At 22.6% G+C, this 21,044-nt stretch overlaps 8 protein-coding genes across 8 annotated transcripts; 5 read left to right on the top strand and 3 right to left on the bottom strand. All coding sequences in view use genetic code 6, as the record gives it.

The window, feature by feature from the left end:
- Positions 1–1,777: 1,777 nt before the first annotated feature.
- On the top strand, positions 1,778–2,776 carry TTHERM_00382150 (squalene/phytoene synthase; the record flags this gene model as incomplete). Its single annotated transcript, XM_001015499.3, has 1 exon — positions 1,778–2,776. The coding sequence occupies one exon, from the start codon at positions 1,778–1,780 to the stop codon at positions 2,774–2,776; it is 999 nt and encodes a 332-aa protein (XP_001015499.1).
- Positions 2,777–4,415: 1,639 nt separating this feature from the next.
- On the bottom strand, positions 4,416–4,910 carry TTHERM_000382149 (hypothetical protein; the record flags this gene model as incomplete). Its single annotated transcript, XM_012797524.1, has 1 exon — positions 4,416–4,910. One exon carries the CDS (start codon positions 4,908–4,910, stop codon positions 4,416–4,418), a length of 495 nt encoding a protein of 164 aa, XP_012652978.1.
- Positions 4,911–5,832: 922 nt separating this feature from the next.
- Positions 5,833–6,596, top strand: TTHERM_000382148 (hypothetical protein; the record flags this gene model as incomplete). Its single annotated transcript, XM_012797523.1, has 2 exons — positions 5,833–6,290; positions 6,365–6,596. 2 exons carry the CDS (start codon positions 5,833–5,835, stop codon positions 6,594–6,596), a joined length of 690 nt encoding a protein of 229 aa, XP_012652977.1.
- Positions 6,597–7,145: 549 nt separating this feature from the next.
- TTHERM_00382130 (integral membrane protein) lies at positions 7,146–8,118 on the top strand (the record flags this gene model as incomplete). The annotated part of the gene is made up of 5 exons (XM_001015497.2): positions 7,146–7,233; positions 7,440–7,703; positions 7,757–7,819; positions 7,867–7,959; positions 8,054–8,118. The coding sequence occupies 5 exons, from the start codon at positions 7,146–7,148 to the stop codon at positions 8,116–8,118; spliced, it is 573 nt and encodes a 190-aa protein (XP_001015497.2).
- A 441-nt stretch (positions 8,119–8,559) lies between these two features.
- Positions 8,560–11,860, top strand: TTHERM_000382129 (kinase domain protein; the record flags this gene model as incomplete). The annotated part of the gene is made up of 20 exons (XM_012797522.1): positions 8,560–8,685; positions 8,748–8,797; positions 8,851–8,940; positions 9,115–9,204; positions 9,252–9,341; positions 9,393–9,482; positions 9,529–9,615; positions 9,786–9,872; positions 9,923–10,012; positions 10,066–10,155; positions 10,208–10,297; positions 10,344–10,433; positions 10,491–10,580; positions 10,642–10,731; positions 11,001–11,090; positions 11,141–11,230; positions 11,301–11,390; positions 11,444–11,533; positions 11,615–11,704; positions 11,767–11,860. The coding sequence occupies 20 exons, from the start codon at positions 8,560–8,562 to the stop codon at positions 11,858–11,860; spliced, it is 1,794 nt and encodes a 597-aa protein (XP_012652976.1).
- A 682-nt stretch (positions 11,861–12,542) lies between these two features.
- On the bottom strand, positions 12,543–14,851 carry TTHERM_00382120 (DDB1- and CUL4-associated factor 7; the record flags this gene model as incomplete). The annotated part of the gene is made up of 10 exons (XM_001015496.3): positions 12,543–12,658; positions 12,711–12,787; positions 12,961–13,038; positions 13,097–13,162; positions 13,257–13,328; positions 13,386–13,618; positions 13,692–13,793; positions 14,175–14,276; positions 14,491–14,642; positions 14,815–14,851. 10 exons carry the CDS (start codon positions 14,849–14,851, stop codon positions 12,543–12,545), a joined length of 1,035 nt encoding a protein of 344 aa, XP_001015496.2.
- Positions 14,852–15,639: 788 nt separating this feature from the next.
- Positions 15,640–17,706, bottom strand: TTHERM_00382110 (MYB DNA-binding protein/transcription factor-like protein, putative; the record flags this gene model as incomplete). Its single annotated transcript, XM_001015495.3, has 5 exons — positions 15,640–15,765; positions 15,826–15,908; positions 16,474–16,973; positions 17,193–17,288; positions 17,423–17,706. The coding sequence occupies 5 exons, from the start codon at positions 17,704–17,706 to the stop codon at positions 15,640–15,642; spliced, it is 1,089 nt and encodes a 362-aa protein (XP_001015495.2).
- A 1,106-nt stretch (positions 17,707–18,812) lies between these two features.
- TTHERM_00382100 (hypothetical protein) lies at positions 18,813–20,767 on the top strand. The gene is made up of 5 exons (XM_001015494.3): positions 18,813–19,009; positions 19,108–19,183; positions 19,259–19,375; positions 19,457–19,953; positions 20,012–20,767. The coding sequence occupies exons 1-5, from the start codon at positions 18,928–18,930 to the stop codon at positions 20,680–20,682; spliced, it is 1,443 nt and encodes a 480-aa protein (XP_001015494.2). The 5' UTR covers positions 18,813–18,927; the 3' UTR covers positions 20,683–20,767.
- The last annotated feature ends 277 nt before the right edge of the window (positions 20,768–21,044 follow it).

The raw sequence follows: 21,044 nt of genomic DNA, 5'->3' as shown, positions 1-21,044 counted from the left end.
TTTTTATCTTTATTATTGAAATGAAATGTTATTGATAAAATAAATGCATAATATAAGGAGAAAGTAAATATTTATCTCGTTAAGTCGATTATGTTATACTTTCTGTCTGTCTATTTGATGAATAAATATAATGCAACGACCTATTAATAATATTATTCAATTTAATTAAGAAATTTTGCTTTCCCAGCTTAACTTTTCAAAAGTTAATAATATTATTAAACAGGAAGAGAAAGCAAAACAAATAAATTTGATTCAAGCACAATTTACAAATTATGAGTTGAATTTTACATTTAACTTATCAAATAAAATTTAAAAATAATGAACACATTCTATCACAAAATAAAGGAGTATAAATAAACAGGATATGCTCAATGAAAACTTTATTGTCAATATTATGATAGCTGAAAATATAAATATAGGATTTAATTTATAAGAAATTGAGCTTTTAAAATGTGTAAGATAAGTTGCTAACTGTAATTTATTTTTATAATATTATTAAATTGGTTCATTAACTTAAATGATGCATATGACGTAATTATTTCAATACAAAAGACTATGACATTTAGCTTTAATAATATTATTAAAATCTAATTCTGGCTCATTTTGAATTTCAAAGCTTGAGAGAAACCTTTAATAATATTATTAAGTGTAATCTAAAATAGTTGGATTCAAATTAAGAGAAGGAAAAAATTTTAATTTATCAATTAATCAAATTAATTTATTTCCCCACTTCTTCAATCAATCAATCAATCAATCATAAATAAATAAATAAATCAGATATCTTTTTAATAATATTATTAAAGTTATTCACAAATTTTATTTGAGCTATTTTAAAAGATTGAAATTAATTTAAGAGGGAAATTTTGATGTACGTGTTTGTTTTTTCTCTATAAATTCTTTGTATTTTAAGAGTATATTTTTATCAATCAATCAATGTATTACTAACTATTTAAAGTGAAGATTTACATGTGATACACAATAAACATTTCAAATATATTTTCACTTTTTGCTTAAATCGAATGTTTAGATACAAATATTTTATTTTTGCTGATTATTTATTTATTTTAAATTGCTTTTAGTCTAAAATAAAATAAATTTAGTTAGTTTTTTAGCTATTTACATTAATAACCTAGAAAAATTATATATATTTCCTCATAAAAACTCTCTTTCTTTTTATATCAGTTACAATTCAATTCACATCTCATAAAAATGTTGCTAAAAATAAAAATTTTTAAACTTGTTTGTAATAAATTTGTTTTTTATTGCTAAAGGATCATTTTAATAAAGAGGACAAAATAAAGTATTTTTTGAAAAAGTAAGTTTTATGCAAAGGGTTATCTGGTGAATTGCTTTTAAAAATAAGGGATGATAAATAAGATTTTTTATTAATAAGATGAAAATAGGTTGGCTATTAAATAAAAAATTACGTACGTACGCACTTGCTAACTAACTCATTCACTCAATAGAAAGAATAATAGTTAAATTTATTTGAAATTTTGAAAAAAGGCTTTTATTAAATAAAATTGCGTGGCAACTACATAAGATTGAATAATTTATTTAAAGTAAATAAAAAGTGACGGAATATTAATAATATTCTTAAACTGTACCAATTTAAAAAGAGGCAGATTCTTTCCTCTTTTAATAATATTATTAAATCAAAAAAACAACTCAAATCAAAAATTTATTTTTCTATCTGTAAGAAAAATCTAAAAATAACAAATAAGCAAAAAATTAATAAAAAAAAACACACAAAATCAAAATTATTAATCTAAAAAAAATGGCTAGCGTTCAAAAATACACCAAGAGTCCTATGGATATATTGAAAGAAACATCACGTACATTCTATATTCCTATTGTCAAGCTTGTTCAAGGAGTCTAAGAGGCTGTTGCTTCTGCTTACTTGTGCCTCCGTGCTATCGATGAAATCGAAGACCACCCCAATATCCCTAATGAAGTTAAGGCTCGTATGCTCCGTGAAGTTTCCTTAGTTTGCACTACTTATTCCGCAGAATCTACAGCTGAATCTCTTACTCCTACTTATGATAATGAAAAGGAATACCGTGATCGTCTTCCTGAAGTCTCTGCTCGTATTGGAGAATGGATAATGTACTCACCTGCTTCCATCCGTGGTCGTATTGTTGATGCTACCTCTGGCATGGCTGACAGAATGGCTACCTGGGCTGAACGCAACTGGAAATGCGAAACTGAAAGAGATTTAGATGCATACACCTTTGCAGTAGCAGGAGCAGTTGGTTTATTGCTTAGCGACATCTGGGCTTGGTGGGATGGCACTAAAACTGATAGAGATCTCGCTATAGGATTTGGTAGAGGTTTACAAAGCGTTAACATCTTGAGAAATAAGGACGAAGACGCTGAACGTGGAGTAACTTTCTATCCCAAGGGCTGGACTGTTGATGACATGCAAGCTTATGCTTAAAGAAATCTTTAATTTGCTACTAAATACATAAAAGACTTAAAGCCTGGCTCTCCAGCTTTGATATTCTGTAGAATTCCTTACAATTTAGCTGTAGCTACTTGCAATACCTTAAAGAGTGGCAAGGAAAAACTTTCTCGTGAAGAAGTCGTAAAAATTTGCGAAAAAACCGAATTAATTCCTACTAACAGCAATGATGGTGCTTCCAAGTAAATTTCTTTGAACGAATTAGATAATGAAAGCAACAGCACTACTTCCGAAGATAAATCTCCTAAAAACAATTCAAGCATCGAAATAAATTAAAAAGAATTACCCTAAACCTTAGAACAAGCTGCTTAGTGAAATAAAAAACATATTTAAACAATAAAAGATTTTTGAGCGTAAAATAAATTGAATTAGTGTATATGATTTAAAAATTAATTCCAACTAATTCAAATTAAAATAAATAAATAAATAACCAATTAATTTTATAAAAAAACAAATTTATTTTCCTATTAAATTAAAATATATAATTCAAAAAAAAATACTATCTATCTTAATAAATATATTGATTCATTGTTTTATAAATAATCCAAACCAAATTAAAAATACATGTATTTTCTTTTATATTGATTACAATTTTTATTGTATCCAATTATAAACTCTTTTATTCTTCTAGAAATTCAATTTAATTGTCTAAAGAAATGTTTAAAACAATCATTTATTTATTCTTGTAATAAAAATATAATAATTTTCCATTATTATTATTAACTAACTAGTTTAATAAATTATTTAAGACAATAAATTATATCTTTCTAATCCTCTAAAATTTTACAAAAAAATACTAAAGAATATATAAAGTAAAATTAAAGATAATTTCTTAATGTGAGCAAACAAGCATACTCTATTTTTAGGTGAAGTTTTTATGATTTTAAAATATGATAAATTCATTAATTGCATTTAGTTAATTTTAGATTTTCTTTGAAAAATGAATTTTTTATTCTTCATGTTCATATTCATTTTAATAATATATTCATTCAAAAATAAATGGAAAATATATCAATATAGTTTTTAATTGCTTACCTTTTTAATCTATTTAATTGAAAGAATTAGTTTAAAAGAAATTAAATTATTAAGGATTATAAATAATTCAATTTAGAAATTATAACCAATTTATCCAAAATATTTTAATTTCTTTATGAATACTATCCCTCCCCCAAAATTTTATCTTAAAAAATTAATAGTATTTATTTAAATAAAGTTTTTAAGTGTATCTATTTAATATATTATATCAAAGCATTACATTTATAAATCTATTCAATATTACGATTTAAACTTTATATAATTTAAATATTTTGATTAAAGATTTTTTCTTAAAATTATGCAAAAAAAATCTGATGATTAAGGTGAATTGAATAATTGATTAATAATATTTGATTTATTTGCAATAAGTTTATTTTTGTAGAAATTATGTTTGAGGGAGCAAAATTTCCTAGTTGCTCTAAGCATAGTAACAAAAGAATATTGAAAATTTGTTTAGATTTAGATTGCTAAGACGTTCTACTCTGCCAATAATGTGAATAACAAAAAAAACATATCTCAAGCATCGATATATCTTAATTTAGCAGTTTGGAAAGTGAACAAATTTAGTCTAACATTGAGAGACTACAAAATATGAGAAAAAAAATTATTTTATTGAACGAAAAAGTAACAAATTAAAAGAACAATGCAAATTAAATTGTAGAGGAATGCTTTGCTGAGGTATAAAAATCTTTTTTAAGCTATCTTGATAATTGCTAGCAAAATGTTCTAAACGGAGTTTCTCTTTTCAGTGAAAAATTTCGTAAGATATTTTCAAAGCTACTACAAGAAATAAGTGATGATACATACAATATAAAAAAACATATTAATAGATTAAATGATTCTCTAAATAATTATTCTAATAATTAAACATTTGACAACTACACTATCACTTAAGGCTTAAAAAGTGTTTAGTATAGCATCATTCATAAAATTCCACATTTAGAAAAAATTTGTGAGGATCTTTAAGAAAAGTAACAATTAAATCTTATAAATACTGATTCTATTCGCAATAACTTTGAAAACATACAAATAGATTTGCAATAAATATTTAATAAGCTTTCTTTAAATGCTTTTCCTGCCAAAATGGATAATTTGTCTTTGGATTACGAATTACAACCACCAAAAGTGAACTTTAACTCTATTTACGAAGACACAATTACTTAAATTTAATTAGAATAGTCAATATTTGCTCATTTAAATCCAATTTCTTCAGTAATTTCAGTGTCTTAACATCAACAAGAAGCATTAAAACTGCCAAATAGTTCAATTTAAAATCCTAGCTCTATGGAAAATATTGAGCAAGTTTAGTTAATTTCTACAGGCTGGGATGGCACAATAAAAGCTTGGAATTTATAAAAAAGTTAACCTGTTATTGAGATTAACACTTATAATGGAGGAATTTCAGCAGCAGCATTTAAAGAGTATTAAAATTTATTGGTATGTTCTCACTTCAACTACTCATTAGAAATATATCAACTAGATATTAATATAGAGAGAGACGATTGTTAATTGTCAAATAATGAAGAAGATATTTCTAAGTCAGCTCTGCTTTTAGAGGATAAAAAAGATTTTGAAAAAGAAATGTCTAAATCAGCTAATCTAACTTAAACTTTAGATAACAGTGCAGTCTCATCAAATAGAAATAAAGCGAATAAAAAATATCTAAAATTAGGGAAAATAGATCCCCATGAAAAGAATATTCAGTCTATCATCTTAAAGGGTAATAAAATTCTTTGTGGATGCTCGACTTCTAATATTATAAATGTTCCTATTGAATAATTTAATTATGAAAGCATTGATAAATTAATTGGTCATACATCTTCTGTTCAAGTACTTTGTGACTTTAAGTCACCAAATGATTAATATTTCTTAAGTGGTTCTACTGATAGCCTTATTTTCTTGTGGGATTTAAGAAAGCACAAGCCTACAAATATGGTTTAAAACTCAAATGAAATTATTAATAGTATATCTTAACTGAGTGAATACACTTTCCTTACAGGATCTCATGATTCCTATATCAAAATTTGGGATGTTAGGATGTTTAAAAATTTAAAAACGATTTTCGGACATAGAGATGCAGTTTCTAAGACTGCATCTTTTTACTCCAAACTATGTAGCAATAGTAATTAAATCTCCAACATATCATAGCTTTCAAATATATTTGTTTCCTCAGGCAATGACAATATTGTAAACATTTGGAATGTTTTCGATTAGTAATCTCTAAGATTTTCTATGAAAGGACACACTGATGTAGTTTGGGCAATGGATATTGATGTCGTTAACAAAAAGATTTATACAGGATCGAGAAATGAAGAAATAAAAATATGGTCTTTTGCATGAAGATTTATTTAATTTTAATTTTATTTTTAAATTTGTAAAAACATAAATTAAATAGCTAGCTAAAATATTTATTTGTACATATATATTTATTCACTAATTAATTAATAAATTAATTTAAAAAATTACTTATTTCTAGTTTAATTTATTTCAATTTAACTGTTTATTTGTATTAGCTTGTTAATAATTGCTTTATCATTTGCAGATATTATTAATTAGTTAATAAATTAATTAATCAGATTTAGCGCAAATATTAATTTGAAATTGAATAACAAAAATTAAAATAATATCTACTTTCTCTCAATCAAAATTTAAAAAAGTGTAGAAGTAATTTAAAATGGACTCACAAGCTTAGGAAATTATTGACAAAGATAAGTTTCTATAATATTTAAATAGTTTGCCAAATAAAGATTAAATAACTCTAAAAGAAGCATTAGAGCAATATGTTCAGGAAAAAGTAATCAGAAATTTATTTATTTTTGAAGATTATTATATTAATTAATATATTTAATCAATTATAACTCATAAAAGAGACGCGAAATAGACTAAGCTTATGAATACAATATGTAAAAAATAGATCACTTTTAGATATAAATGTAATAAAAATATCTCAGCAACTAACATTAGAACTGATGATCAATAAAAAATTAAATTAAAATAAAAAATCCTTTTATAAATAAAATTGTTTGTTTTTATAAAATGTTTGCAAGTTTTTTTTTTTTCTTCTAATTTTTAATTAAAATTATTAGCAAAAGGATATTGATTCATATATAAAATATTCTTTTGTATTTTATTAAAATATTATTTTAAATACAATTTTTTAGATAATAATGAAATAATTAATTTAAAAATAATATCAAAAAAATGGTAGATATATCTGAATTATACTGACGTGTTAAAAAATAGAGTGAGTTAAACAGAATAAATAATTGAAATTTTGGAGTACAATATTAATTTTATGAAAAGAATCCTAAGTAGTAATAATTAAACAATCAATCAAACACGCATAAGTGAATTAAAAGAAGAAATCTATATATTATTATTTTATAATATCATAAGTTAATACTCTTAAAATTAATTAAATGATATTCATATAATTTAATACATACAATCACAAATAGATACATAGCGAAAACAAATAAACAAATAAACAAACAAACAAACAAACAATATTTCGCTTATTATTTACTTGTGAATGAATTTATTATGAATTGATTAATTTTTAAAAGGATATAAAGATTTGATTTTTTAAAATAAAAATATTAAAAGAATTAAAAATTAGATAAATATTTATAGAATATATTAAAAAGGTATGTCTTTTGAAAACGTTCACGATATTAGCGTAGTTAATTTCTTTTTAGTTGTAGTTTGTGCTATTGCCACATCATCTATTGCAGAATGTACAATATTTCTTATTCATTAAGCAAAAAGCTGCAAATTTTAGTTTAAATTTCCATAGAAAATAGATTGAAATGATCATTTTCAATCAAAAATAAATAAATTTAAACTATTTAATGATTGCAAAACAAGCTTAAAAATTTACAAAATTGCTCACTTTAAGCTTATCTTTTAATAAATAAATTTAATTTCATTTTTATAATATTAGTTGCTACTTGGTTAATTGTTTACAGAAGAGATGAATATAAGACTCTCAAGTAAAATATAGAAAACTCCCAAAATAAGTTGAACAAAGCTTAAGAAGTCTACCTAACTTTCTCTCAATAAGCTGCTCACGATAAAAAATTAGCAACAATTGATACTGCATTAAAGCGTTTCAACTAAGAAATGAGCTCTTTCAAGATGAAGTCAACATTCCTTATTGCAATTTTCATGATTGGTGCTTTATATACCATTGGATCATTATTTTCTGGTAAATCGTTTAATATTACGATTCCAAAATTCAAATTTATTTATTTGTTATAGGATTGATTGTCGCCAAGCTCCCTTTCGCTCCTATTTCCTTCATTACTGGATTAACCCATAGAGGTATATTACTAATTTTAAATGCTAAAATTAAAAATGTTTATTATTAGGTCTTTCTGGTGAAGATTTCTCTGATTGCGCTTATATTTTCATCTACGTTCAAGTTGCTTACATTTGGAGAACTAACATCTAAAAATTATTCGGTAAAATATCTAAAAATATTCTTTTTATGAATATTAAATAAATAAATAATTAATTATTTTATATTTAAAATTGATTTTTTATTTTATTATTTAGGATTTGAAGCTCCAAAGTCTCCTATGGCTTCTCCTTGGGGTCAACCACCTTAATGGGGAAAGTGAGAAAACCAAATAAAAAATTAACTGCTCTATTATGTGGGAAATATTTGAAGCAAATTTGTCTCATTTAAAGGCAATTATTTAATTGAAAAGAAGAAAAAATAATTTTAAATTGATATTGATGAAATTGTATAGTTTTAATTAGAATATTTCAATGTTTTGTTTATATATCTAACATAAAAAATTAATTTCAATTAAATAAAGCATTTCATAAAATCTTTAAAAATAATTTAATTTTTACTGAATAATTTGAATATTTATTTTTATCAAATTAAATTTCAAAATTAATTTTCACAATAAATTAAATAAAATAAAAATATTTTCAATTTATATTTTTAGCAATCATTAACATAAATTTGCTTTTTAAACTAATTTTGGTTTATTTATTGTTTCATATTATTAGTAAAAAAAAGTAAGTAAGCTAGCAATTTTATTAAATTTTAAATGAGTTTTTAACTTAAATTTATATAAAAATTAATTTTGTAATTATTCATTAATAATATTAATTAATTGTAAATATTGCAATAATTAAATATTAAATCAAATAAAATGATTTAAAAGCTAGAAAAAGTAAATCATCATTCATAAATTTTGTAGTTTCTACTCAAATATTTTAATTATTTTAACAAAAGCTAAAAAGTTAGGAGTTATCAAACCTAAATTCAATTACCATTAATTTACAGTATTGATAACAAATTTACAGCAAAAAAAAAAATTAATAAAATTTTTTTGTAGAAATTGCAATATAAAGTGTTAAGATTTAGAATAGCTCTTCTGCATCATCAAAGAAGGCTAATATTTATAGCTACTAAATATAAATCTGTCGTAATTTTTTATTTTTTTAAAATTATTAAATTTATTAAGTTATTAATCAAATATTCTTTTAATTTTAATTTTATAATTAATTGATTATTTATTTTTATTTAGATAATTTGTTAAAGAAAATAAAAAAATATTATAAAAAATCAAATAAATAAAAATTAATTTAATTTTCTTTAGAGAACAATAGCTAGATAAAAAATGTTTGGAAAAATTAGGAGAAGGCATAAAACTATGCAAAAGTATAGTTCAACTCTAAATTGATTTATAGTAAGTAAACTATTTATATTAGTAATATTCTTTAAAGTTCTTTAAAGGTATTGTAAAATAGATGATTCTAGTTTATCTTAACTTATGAAGCGAATATCTTCTTCCAAAATCTTATAAAACCTAGCTTTAAAATTAAGGTAAATTAATTAATTAATTAGTTTTTAAATTTCTAAACATATTTTAAATAGATAAAATGATATACGGAAATCAGGATTTCAGAAATTTAGCAAGCATATTTAAAAATGCATTAATTTGAATAATTTTACACTTTAGCTTCAGTAAAATTTATTCTTTAAAGAATATTAATAAATTAAACTTCTTTAGAAATAACTAAATATATGATGGACTCTCAATACTTGGTCAAGGATTTAAAAATTGTTAAAATTTAACAACTCTTAGCTTATCATTTAAGTAAGTTGTAGAAATATAAATAGATAATTCAAATAAATATCTTTCTTTAAATTCAAAGTTTTTATAAATAAATTTATCAAAGAATTAAAATTTTTGAAAATAAAATGTTTAGAAAATTAAAATATATATTTAACATGGATTAATTTTATTTCTAAAATATTTTCATCAAGATGGAATTAAACAAGCTTAGAAGATGCTATTCTTTTTTTCAGTCTCATAGGATAATCATAAATAAACAAATTATCTTTAGATTTTAAGTAAGTTAAAATAATAAAAATATTATTAAAAAAATACTTATTTATAAAAGCTAAAACAAAATAGGAGATAGCAACATAATGCCTTTATGCAAAGGCATAGCTTAGTGTGTTAATTTAATATAGTTTCAACTTAGTTTATAGTAAAATGACTCATAAAAAATCTTTCAATTAACTTAATATATTAAATTTTTAGAAAAAATGAATTGAGTTCTCAAAGTATGAACTAAATTATGCTATCAATCTCTAGTCTGATAAATTTAAATAAACTCTCTTTAAATTTAAAGTAATTTATAATTAAAATAATCCACTAAAGAGCTTATTTAATTATATCAAAGTTAAAACGAAATTGGTAAAGATAGCTATTTAATTGATTTGCTCTCAATCGAAAATTGCAAAAATCTCACTAAATTAAGTCTTTTTTTAGTGTAATTTATCTGAAATCTAATTTAAATACAAAAAATTTTTTAAAAGAAATAATTAAATGAAAGACATTGGTGCTTAAAAGATAGGTTTAGCTTTAAGGAATTGCATTAACATTAAAAACTTGTTCTTGAGATTAAAGTATTTAAAGTTAATTCAAACTATTTATTTTTAAGCTATTAAAATTTAATTTTGAAGTGAAAACCAAATTGAAGATGAAGGAATATCTAATATAGGATATGGTATTGCTAAAATGGCTTAATTAAATGAATTACAAATATATTTAAAGTCAACAATCAAATATTTGACTTTTATTTTTATTTATTTTACTTTTGCTTAATAATATTAGAGATAATTCAATAAGTGATGCAGGAGTTACTAAGTTTACTCTAAGCTTATCATTTTGTAAAATTATAGAGTTCCTTGTCCTTGATATATAGTATCAATTAATTATTTCATTTACTGTTTTATTCAGGGAAAATCTTTAAATTATTTTTTGAAATTTACAAAAACTTCAATTATCAAAATAACTATGAAATATATTTTTGAAAATTATAAGTTACGTTCCTCATAAAATTTTTTGATCTTTTTAATGAGCATTATTTAGAATATGATATTAATGTTCAAATTAAATATTTTATTCATAACCTGATTTTTTTTATTATGTCTTAATAATTTATTATAAGGATTAATTTTATTTATGTATAGATCTAACAATATTAGTGAAAATGGAGCTTTGGGTATAGGTATGGCTTTGTCTTAACTTAAAAGTATTTCTCGACTTGAGTTGAACACATAGTATAAAATAGAATTTTAAAAATAGTCAAATAAATATAATTTAAAAAAAGCTTTAATTGCTTAAGCACAATTGGTTGCTAAAAGTTAGCAATTGGGATTTCTTAATGCAAATTTATTACATATTTAAATATGAATTTGGCGTAAATATAAATTAAATAAAAAAAATTAATTGATAAATTTAAAAACTATATCGATCGATTGATTGAACAGATCAAATAGAATTTCAGATGAAGGCATAAAAAGTTTCGGGATATAAATCCTAAAATGTGAAAATATTAATACTCTAAATCTAGATTTTAAGCAATAAAATTTTTTGTTTGTTTTATAATTTAATTAAATACTTTTTATTTAAGCTATAACTCAATTACAGTGATAGGAGCTAAATTCTTTGAGTAGTAGTTGCCTAAGTTAAAATGTCTTACAAACTTTACCATAGATATTTCGTATAATTTTTTTTTTTTAAATTAAGAAAATTTTAATATTTTAAAACTACATACATACATACTTACTTATATTTATTTAAGGTATAATGATTTTCAGAAATAAGATTATAATTAGCTTGGTATATTTATTAAAAGATGTCAAAAGATTGTGATTTTATCAATCTTCTTTTCGTAATAAGTTATTTTATTTTCAGTTATTTATTTATTTATTAATTTATTTTGAATTAAAAAAGAAGTACTTCTCCAAACGAAAGATCTGTGGGATAAAAATTCAGGTGGAGATGCTTGAAAGCATAAAGAACAGTTTTGTTTAATAGCAAAAATTGAATTAAAAAAAATAAAATATTAGTTAAAATTTCGATAACCAGATTTATTTCTTAGTTTGTAAATGTACATGAGAAAATAAAAGTATATGAACACGTTTATTAAAATTATAGATTTTTTTAATATATTTTTATTTATTTATTTTGTTTAAGTTAAGGACTAAGTTAGTTATGGTAAAAAACTCCCTAAAATATCTTTTTAAATTAAAAAAAGTATATTTATTTGTTTGAAAGCTATAATTTAAGCCGATTTATTTGCCATAGACTCAGCTTAGCTATATAACTAATATGTTATATTAGTTATTAGGATATTAGATATCTATTTATTTTTTATCTATCTATCTATTTATTTATTTACAGTTTTATCTGATTAAGCTTAATATTTTCAAAAACTAAAATTAATTCAAATAAATTTATGTATGATTGTATGTATGTAGGTATATATATGTGTATTTATTTATGTTTGTATCCATGAACTTCCTTCAAATTAAAATATTTTAGGTTTTTTTCATTCATTCACTTAGAAAGTAATAAAATATGAATGCGTGCGAGCGAAAGAGTATTTTATAATTTAAGCATAAATTGAGCAAAGTTATTATCATTTATTTATTCATTGGTTTTTATAGTAGATAGGTTGTTTTTAATTTTATGGTTATTTATTTATTTAAGTATTACAAATGTTCTAATCAAACCTTCAATATTTGTAAGTTATTTTAGAAGCAAATAGCAAGCCACTCATTTTGAAGCAGAGACCAAGAAAGATTTGCTATTTCTCCATCTGCTTTGTATTCTAATAGTGGATCTATAAAAATAATAAGCTGATTAATAAACATTTATTATTATGCAATAAATACCTGTTATTTCTGGACGTAGTTCACTTAAATCCCAAATTAATGATTGGCAATCGTCACCAACTGTACAAATGTGTGAGCTTTACATTAAATTTAATAAATTTTTTTATTTTTTGTTTTAAAATAAATAAATAAATTATAAACTAAAATTAATTCATTTTTTAAGTTTCATTTTTATAAAATTTGCCTATTTCAATTATGAATTGTAATTTGCTTTAGTTTTATCCTAAATTAGAAATTTTATCTAAATTACCTAGATTAAGGAGCCCATGCAAGAGCATTTACACAATCCTTATGATTATTGAACTTACAAACAGGAGTTAATGGTTGTCTTTTTAAATAAATTTTTAAAAGCTTTAAAAAATACTAATTTTTAAAAATTAAAATACCTTGTGTCTAACAATGTAACATGACTTTAATCCATTTCAATAACAGCTACATAATGTTAATCGTTTCTAAAATTAATTTAATTTAATATATAATTCATCAATTAGATCATTAGCTTAAATTCAATTTAATTAAAATAAATTCATTTATTTATGTATTTACCTATTCCAAGCTAATTTTAAAAGAGGTATATTATTTTCTGTTTCATAGAGAACAGTTGAATGTTCTAAGTTTCTATTTTTTAAATAAAACAATATAAGTTCGATTAATATAAACAAAAGTTGCAACTACCTTAAATCGAACTAACGAGCACTTCCATCAGCTCCAACTGAAGCAAACAAATTTTTATCAGGAGAAAAACTGATATCATATACTTCTTTATCGTGTGCAATTAACTAGGTGAAAACAGTTTCCTTTTCTATATCCCAAATTGTACAAGTAGTATCAATTGATGCTGTACCAATTAAATTTTGGTTTTTAATATTCCAATCGAAAGAGGTCAAAGGAGCCGAAAATTCATTTGACTAAGTTTTATAATTTGAACATATGATAATGTGTCTGAATTTAAGTTGAGAAATGAATGAGTAAGTATTTTACATTTATTAAGTCGCATTTTGAAACAACAGTTTCATTGTTTTTAACTTCCCAAATTTTTAAATATTCTCCAGATGTAGCAAGAATATCAGAATATTCTCCATTCTATTAAAATATTGAAAATGATAATTTAGTTAAATTTTAACAAGTGAGTTATTTATTTATTTTGTAGAAGTGAATTCTGTAAATAATTGAGTTTAGTAGAAATGATCAAACTATAGTTTTAAATCTAGATAAAGCTAAGTAAAAGAGTAGAATTAATTAATTATCTTCTATTCATAATATTTATTCTCAAATTTATTTATTTATTTATCTATCTTTTTTATCAATCTATCTATCTATCTTTCAATAGAATTTTATCTTTCTTTTATTTTTGCTCGCTAAACTTTTACTTGCTATTATGCGAAAAACCATTTTTTCGTTGATTAATAAACGCTTTTAGGTATCTATTTATAAAGCATAAATTATGGTAAAGCAAATAATTACAATATCAGGAATCCATATAAGTTTTGTGGGAGGATAGGTATGTTCAAAGCTGCATTTTTTTTCAAACATTTACTTCTCTTCATTCAACTAAATGATTTCAATCTATAAATTTAATTAATATTTAAAATAAAATAAGTGTTCATAAGATTTATTGAACTAATAGCTTGATTATTCTTTCATATCTACCTTTAGAATTTAAATAACTGCTTTACTTTATATTAAGCAGGCAATTCTCATTCATTTAAGATCAGAATAATTTTAAAACAATCTCGCTAAAATTCAAAAGAGTAACATAAATTGTTGATTTTAAATTTACCTAGTTGTCAACATCTTCTAGGAAACTACCAATACCAATACGGTAATTGTACCCAGGTCTATTTGAAAATCCTAAGGCATAAATTATCCATGGAGCCTGGTAAGAAAAAACTTAATTTTATGCTCCATCGTCCATATTCTAATCAACTAATTCTAATAACAATAACAATTATTATTATTTGATAAATAAGGCTATCTTAATGCTATTTTAAAATTGCTGACTTAATGGAACAGATTAATAGATATGAGCACATTTACTCTAAATTGCATATTCTATTAATCTATCCCTTAAATTTGCTTAGTTTAGAATCAACTTTTATATTACGCTATTGCTATTAGTAGTACTGCAATTCAGGGTTCATTTACTTTTCTATCTATAAATAATATATCTTTTATTTGTATTTAAATTTTATGATTTTTTATCTTTATTTTTTGTTTATTTATTTATGTATTTTTTTTTTTTCGCTTATACTATTTACCAAGAAAGAAAGTATAGAGGTTTTTTTTTGCGGTTTAACAAAATAAAAATAATTTTTACAGCGCACTTTGCTTTCTTATTAAAAATAAATAGTAAATATATATATTTATGTCTGTCTACATTGTACTAAATCAAAAATTTCATCGGAGATTAATAAAATTAATAAGACTTATTGCTTTTAGACATCCGTTTAATCTTGTATTATTTCTAAGATTAATCTTTTAAATACTATTAAATTTATATTTTTGAGTACATTTACTAGCTTACTCAAAAAATATTATTTAAAATAATTTCAAATATTTACTTTCATTAAATATTTTTTCTCGCAGAATTATAAACTCACTCATCATTGAAAAGTCGTTTATTATTACTAATCATTCAATATGCATTTTTTTATATTCAATTTGGATAATTCATTTTTTTAATTATTCTTTATTAATATTAAAAACATATTTAAATAATATTTAATAAGATTTTAAAAAATAAAAGCCTTCAAATTTAATTTAAATTTCTAAATTTAAAGTTTATTTTTTATTAGATTTTGATGCTTTATTTATGAATAAAGATACTTAAAATTAAGAGTTTTATAGTTTTTTTTTTTTTTGATAATACTTTTAAAGAATAAGAAGTAGTTTGACAAAATTATATAAATATGTAACGATGATAAATTTTTCAAATTAAATGTGAGTGATTATTTCTATTTCCTATATTTTTATGCATTTTCCATATTTTATAATGAGATGTCCCTTTCCACATTAAGTAAAACTCGAATACATCTCTATGTGTTTTAGTTCCTATCTAATAAGTAAATATATTTTTATATATTATAATTAGTCTTTCTATTAAATTTAATTTTACTAATGCAGAGATAAATCCAAATTATTTCCCAAATTTACACATAGCGCACTCAAAGATAGCTATTTCTTTAGGGCTCCAGAGTTCTTTTTTTAAATATCATATTTAAAATCAAAAAAAAAATAAGGATAAAATATTTATAGATTCAAAGTGGGTTATTAGAAAAAGAAAGAAATGGTATCTTCATAGAAAAAGTAAAGATTTAATTTATTATTTTAGATACATTCAAGTTAAATTTTAATGATGAGGCATTTGCTATTTAATAATCATTGAATTACAATTAGCTTGGATTAGAAATATGTTAAATATATTCTTGGTAATTATGAATATGCAGATTAAGGAATGAATCGCGGTAAAAGTTAAGATGATATACATAATAGCTTCTTATTAAAATATTTATCTAAGAAAATCTATAAATTTATTATTAAGTGCTATTTGATTTTGAAAATTTTTGATGCAAATAGAAAACGATGAAAAAATTGATAGCAAAATAAATAAATATATATATATATAGATTGATTGATTGAAAGCTTGTTTGATTGATTGTTTGTTTGTTTATTTAACAAATATAAGTAGAATAGGTTAGGTAGTTATAAAAGGAGTAAGGCTTTGTCAAATAGGAACCATAAAATAATAAAAAAGCAAAATTACCAAAAGGATAGTCAGTTTTTAGCGGATTTATTAGCTAGTCAAGGATGGATAATTGTATCTCTTCTTTAGAAAAATTATATTGTTGTTATTCGTTCTTCTTCTCTTCTTGGTTTGCAGAAGGGCGCCCTCTTCTCCCATGATGATTTGAATTATTTTGATTTCCAGAAGCTGGCTTTTTGCTGCTTGATTCATCGTTCGTGCTGCTAGAGAAGTTTTCCTTTTAATTTGTGGATGCTTTGGAAGTGTTTTTGCGTCCTCGCTTCTTTTTTTCACCATTTGAAGAGAGATTAAGAGAGTTTTGCACTACTGTGTCTCTGTTTTCGCCTGGAATCATTAGAATTTCGCGGATATTAAAATTCTTTTTATAATACAATTAAGCCACCATGCTGAGATAATTTTCGAAGCCAATCATCCAAGTATGCATATTTTTACTCATGCGAGCAGTAACATTTGTTTTTTTAGTGAAAATAGCAGGAGTTAGCTCATGTCCTTCCTTTGATCTGTTAATTTAAATAAAAATTTTATTAAGCATCATCTTAAAACTTTTAAAATGTGTTTTTGATGACTAAATTTTGTATAAAAAAACTCTCATGCAGAGTGAAAAAGCATTTGAATTATTATAAAATGGTATTCATTTCAATAAATAATAGGATTAAAAGCTATGATATATGTTGAGCAATAGAAAATACAGTTTTAAATATCCAAAGAAAGTAAATTACGCCTAAAAAAGCTCTTCATTGATGACTAAGCCTTGAGCATTTTGTTTATATTCGAGGATTTATTCTAAGGCTTTTTCGCTTTCATCGTTTAACTGACTATTATAAAAAGGGATATTTTTGAGCATGAAAGAGTATTTAGTTAATAGTGACAATGAATTTAAATAGATCTTAACACAAAATATGCTTATTTTATTTAGCAGATAAAAAATTAATTTGCAGTAAAAACATACCATTTCTCACCATAAGTTGCTATATTTCTTAGGTGCTCAAGAATACTTTCTGGATTTATATCTCTAATTCTATTCTATGCTTTACTCCTCAAATCATTTTATATATCATTTATTTTCCTCTTTTTAATCAAATTTGGCTCTAAGCCCTCCCTGTTTTCCAAATCATCTAATTCAGCTTTATTGCTGCTCTAAATTATATTTGAAGTTGTTGGTATTATTGTTTTAAGTTATTTGCTTGTATTCTCAAAGTCAACTTCCTAAAGTTCTTTATCAACGCTAGTCATTAAGAATAAACAAAAAGGCAAGTAAATAGTTTTTAATACAGTTTGAAATTCTAAGCAATACAGCAAGTTATAATTTTATTTTTATAATAGCTTTTTCCTTATATAAACTTCTCGAATTTATATATTTTATTTATTTATTTATTCTGTTTTGAAGAGATGTATTTATTAGTTGGTTAGTTAGTTAGTTTGTTTGTTAGTCTATAAATCAAATAAGTGTACTTGCTTGCTTGTTTGTTTAATGATCAATCTTATTAAACAAAGAAAAAAATATATTCAATTTATTAATTTTTAAAAAATTAATAAATAATTCACTCATTGTCTAAAATAAATAAATAAATTAATTAACAAATAAAAACAACCTTTATCTTTCCCTTCCTATATTTACCCACCCAACCATGTAATTTTAAACAAAGATTTTCCTCAAATGCCTTTACTTATCTATAAACTCCATTTTTATTTATAGCTATTTCTCTCTACATTTAATTAATCTTTTAAGATAATTTTTAGAATTTCATCATTTTACTAAAAAATATTTTTTTCCATTTAATATTAATAGCTTGAATAAGGTTAAATTTGTAATAAAAAACATTTATTTATTTATTTTAAGATTTAGTTTATGTTAATTTATTAGTAGTATTTAAGCGAATTAATTTTTATTTATAATACATAAAAAACCTCATTCGATAGCAAGAAATAATCGGATAAAACATTTCCTTAAATGTTAAATCAGATTCTGCTATTGGAATAATCTAAATTAATTTTTTATGATGAAAAATATAATAATTAATATGAAAGAATAAATATTAAAAAAGATATTTTATTTGATTACTTCCAAAAAAATTTATTTAATCTAGCTCATTGCTAAATTTTAATCACTGTAATATGAACAAAGAGAATAAACAAACTGATTAATTTTATGTCTTGTTATTAATTTAAAGATTTAAAAAGATATATTTATTTTTCTATTTTTGTTATCTTAAAGATATTTTTATTTTTTTATTTTTAGAACCTCCATTAAATCTATTACTTCATCTATTTATACATATAAATTTCAATCAAAAAATCTATTTATCTATATCTAAATCAATCTGTATATTTATTAATTTATTTGCTGTAAAGATTAGTGTCTATAATTTATTAATCAATACTTACTTGCTAATTAATTGCACAAAAATAATTCATACTCACTTTAGATATTCTAAAACAAAAGATATCATTAAAATGAATGCAAATTAAGCTAGGTCTTATAGGCAAAAAAGAAGAGATATAGGAAATTTTGAAGAGTACGGTGAAGACAATGATGGTAATTTATTATTTTATAATTTAATTAATATTAAATCCTACAAATTATATTTTTTAGGATATTTGTAAATTATAATAAATTCTTTATATTTCAAACAGAGGAGTTCGTCAAAAATGCTGGAGAGACAATCAAAAGAGCTGAAGAAGATTAAAAGGTCAAAAAGATTCAAAACTAGTAATTAGCTTTTTCTTTATTTTAAGTATTAAATGGAATTTGTTTTTTAATATTATTTAAATTTAAAATATGTAGAATAAACTATTTCGGATACATGATAGAACCACTAAATATGAAGAATGAAAGAGAAGAGAAAGAAATAGATGAAGAGGGTAATTATCGCTTTAGTTGGAAAAGAGAAAAAGAAAACAGGTAATTAATTTGAAATTCTTTATAAAAAAACAATACTTAAAGCCTTTTATATACTTATTAGTTATAAATTTCTAAAAACAGTGATGCCTGGCTGAGCCAGCTAGATGAAGATTAGTATGGATTCAAAATGTATTTCAATTCAAAGCAAGAAAAGGGAGTTTATAGCGACGATGATGAGAATGACAAAGGTAGTGACGAGGAAATAGAAGAAAAATAAAAGAAATTTAAAAGAAATAATGAAGACATAAAGGGAAAATTCGAAGATAGCGATATTTTAAGCTTATCAAAGGAATTAGTATAAATATTAGAAGAAGGATAAAAAGAAATCACAGACATAATGATAGTTATTACTCCTAAAATCAGGATAGACCAAATAAATGAAAAGTTGAAGAAAAACGAAAAGCCTGTCTTTCCTTTTAAGAAAAACATAAGATAAAAAGAAAAGGAAGAACAAGAAAACAAGATAAAGGAATGGGAAAGCAATAAGATTAGCTAAGAAGAAGAAATTCGTATTAAAAATATGAGCAATGACTTAATTGAAATTATCAAAGAATTAGAAATCAAACTTCATACTGCAAGTAATTTTTTTAATGCAATTAATAAATTCATATTAACCCTATTTTATTTATTTAATAGCTTTATGGGAAAAAGATTTAGACTTTTTCAAAGAAATGATGCAAAAAGAAGAAGCAAAATTAGCTAAATAAAATCAAAATAAGGGTGGTGATGAAGAAGAAGAAGAAAATGTTGCTGAAGAAGACGATTTAAAATTAATACCAAAGCAATTATTAGATAAATTAAATGCCGGTACTCTTACAGAGGATGAAGAAGACGAAGTTAGGAGATTGATCATGATGGCAAGAATGAGGAGAAACAGAAAAGATAGCAGTAGTAGCAGCGAAGAAGAACTTAGAACTGGTAACCTCTAGTTTGATGACTCAGACCCAGAAGAAGAAGATGAAGAATCTAAAAAAGCATAGTAAAATGAAGTCAAAGTTCCAATATCTTAGCAAAACAATCCATAGAAATAACCTCAGTAATAATAATTCAAAGCACCAAATCCTGTTGTGAGAAGAAATTCTTAGCCAGAAATAAATAATGTTTTATAAAATTAACCCAAGCCCATTCCCACTGTAGCTTTACCACCATAATAAATAGTTGCTGAGCTTTAGAAAATTACTTAAAGAGTAATTAATTAACCAATTGAAGAAGAAGAAATTCCTGATTCAAAACCCGTATCAAAACCAGCACCTAAAACTTAAAATCGCTACAAAGATGAAGATGATGAATTTGATATTTTTAATTGAATAAAACTAATTTATTTTTTAATTTTTGTATTTTTTGTTTTGTAAAAGTTAAATTAAAAAAAAAAGTAAGATTAATTCAAAGATATTTTTTATAAATTATTCTAACTAACTAACTAATATTTACATTTTGTAGAAGCTTAAAAAAATGTAAATAATTTAGAAAACCTTTCAAGTAAATAAGTAAGTAAGTAATAAGCTCTAATATTGATTTTTAGTATGAAGTTTTAATTTATAAAATTTTTAAAATGAATAAGTTTTTAGGGAAAGAAGTTAATAATTTCAATAATAAATAGAATATGTATTCTTGATAATTTATTTAAAAAATCTATTTTATTATTATTATAATTGAAAGAAAATTATTT

Source organism: Tetrahymena thermophila (genome assembly GCF_000189635.1).
Source record: "Tetrahymena thermophila SB210 genomic scaffold scf_8254652, whole genome shotgun sequence".
In the NCBI taxonomy this organism is placed as follows: domain Eukaryota; phylum Ciliophora; class Oligohymenophorea; order Hymenostomatida; family Tetrahymenidae; genus Tetrahymena; species Tetrahymena thermophila.
Note: the sequence above shows the minus strand (reverse complement) of the source record. Positions and strands in the feature narration are given on the sequence as shown.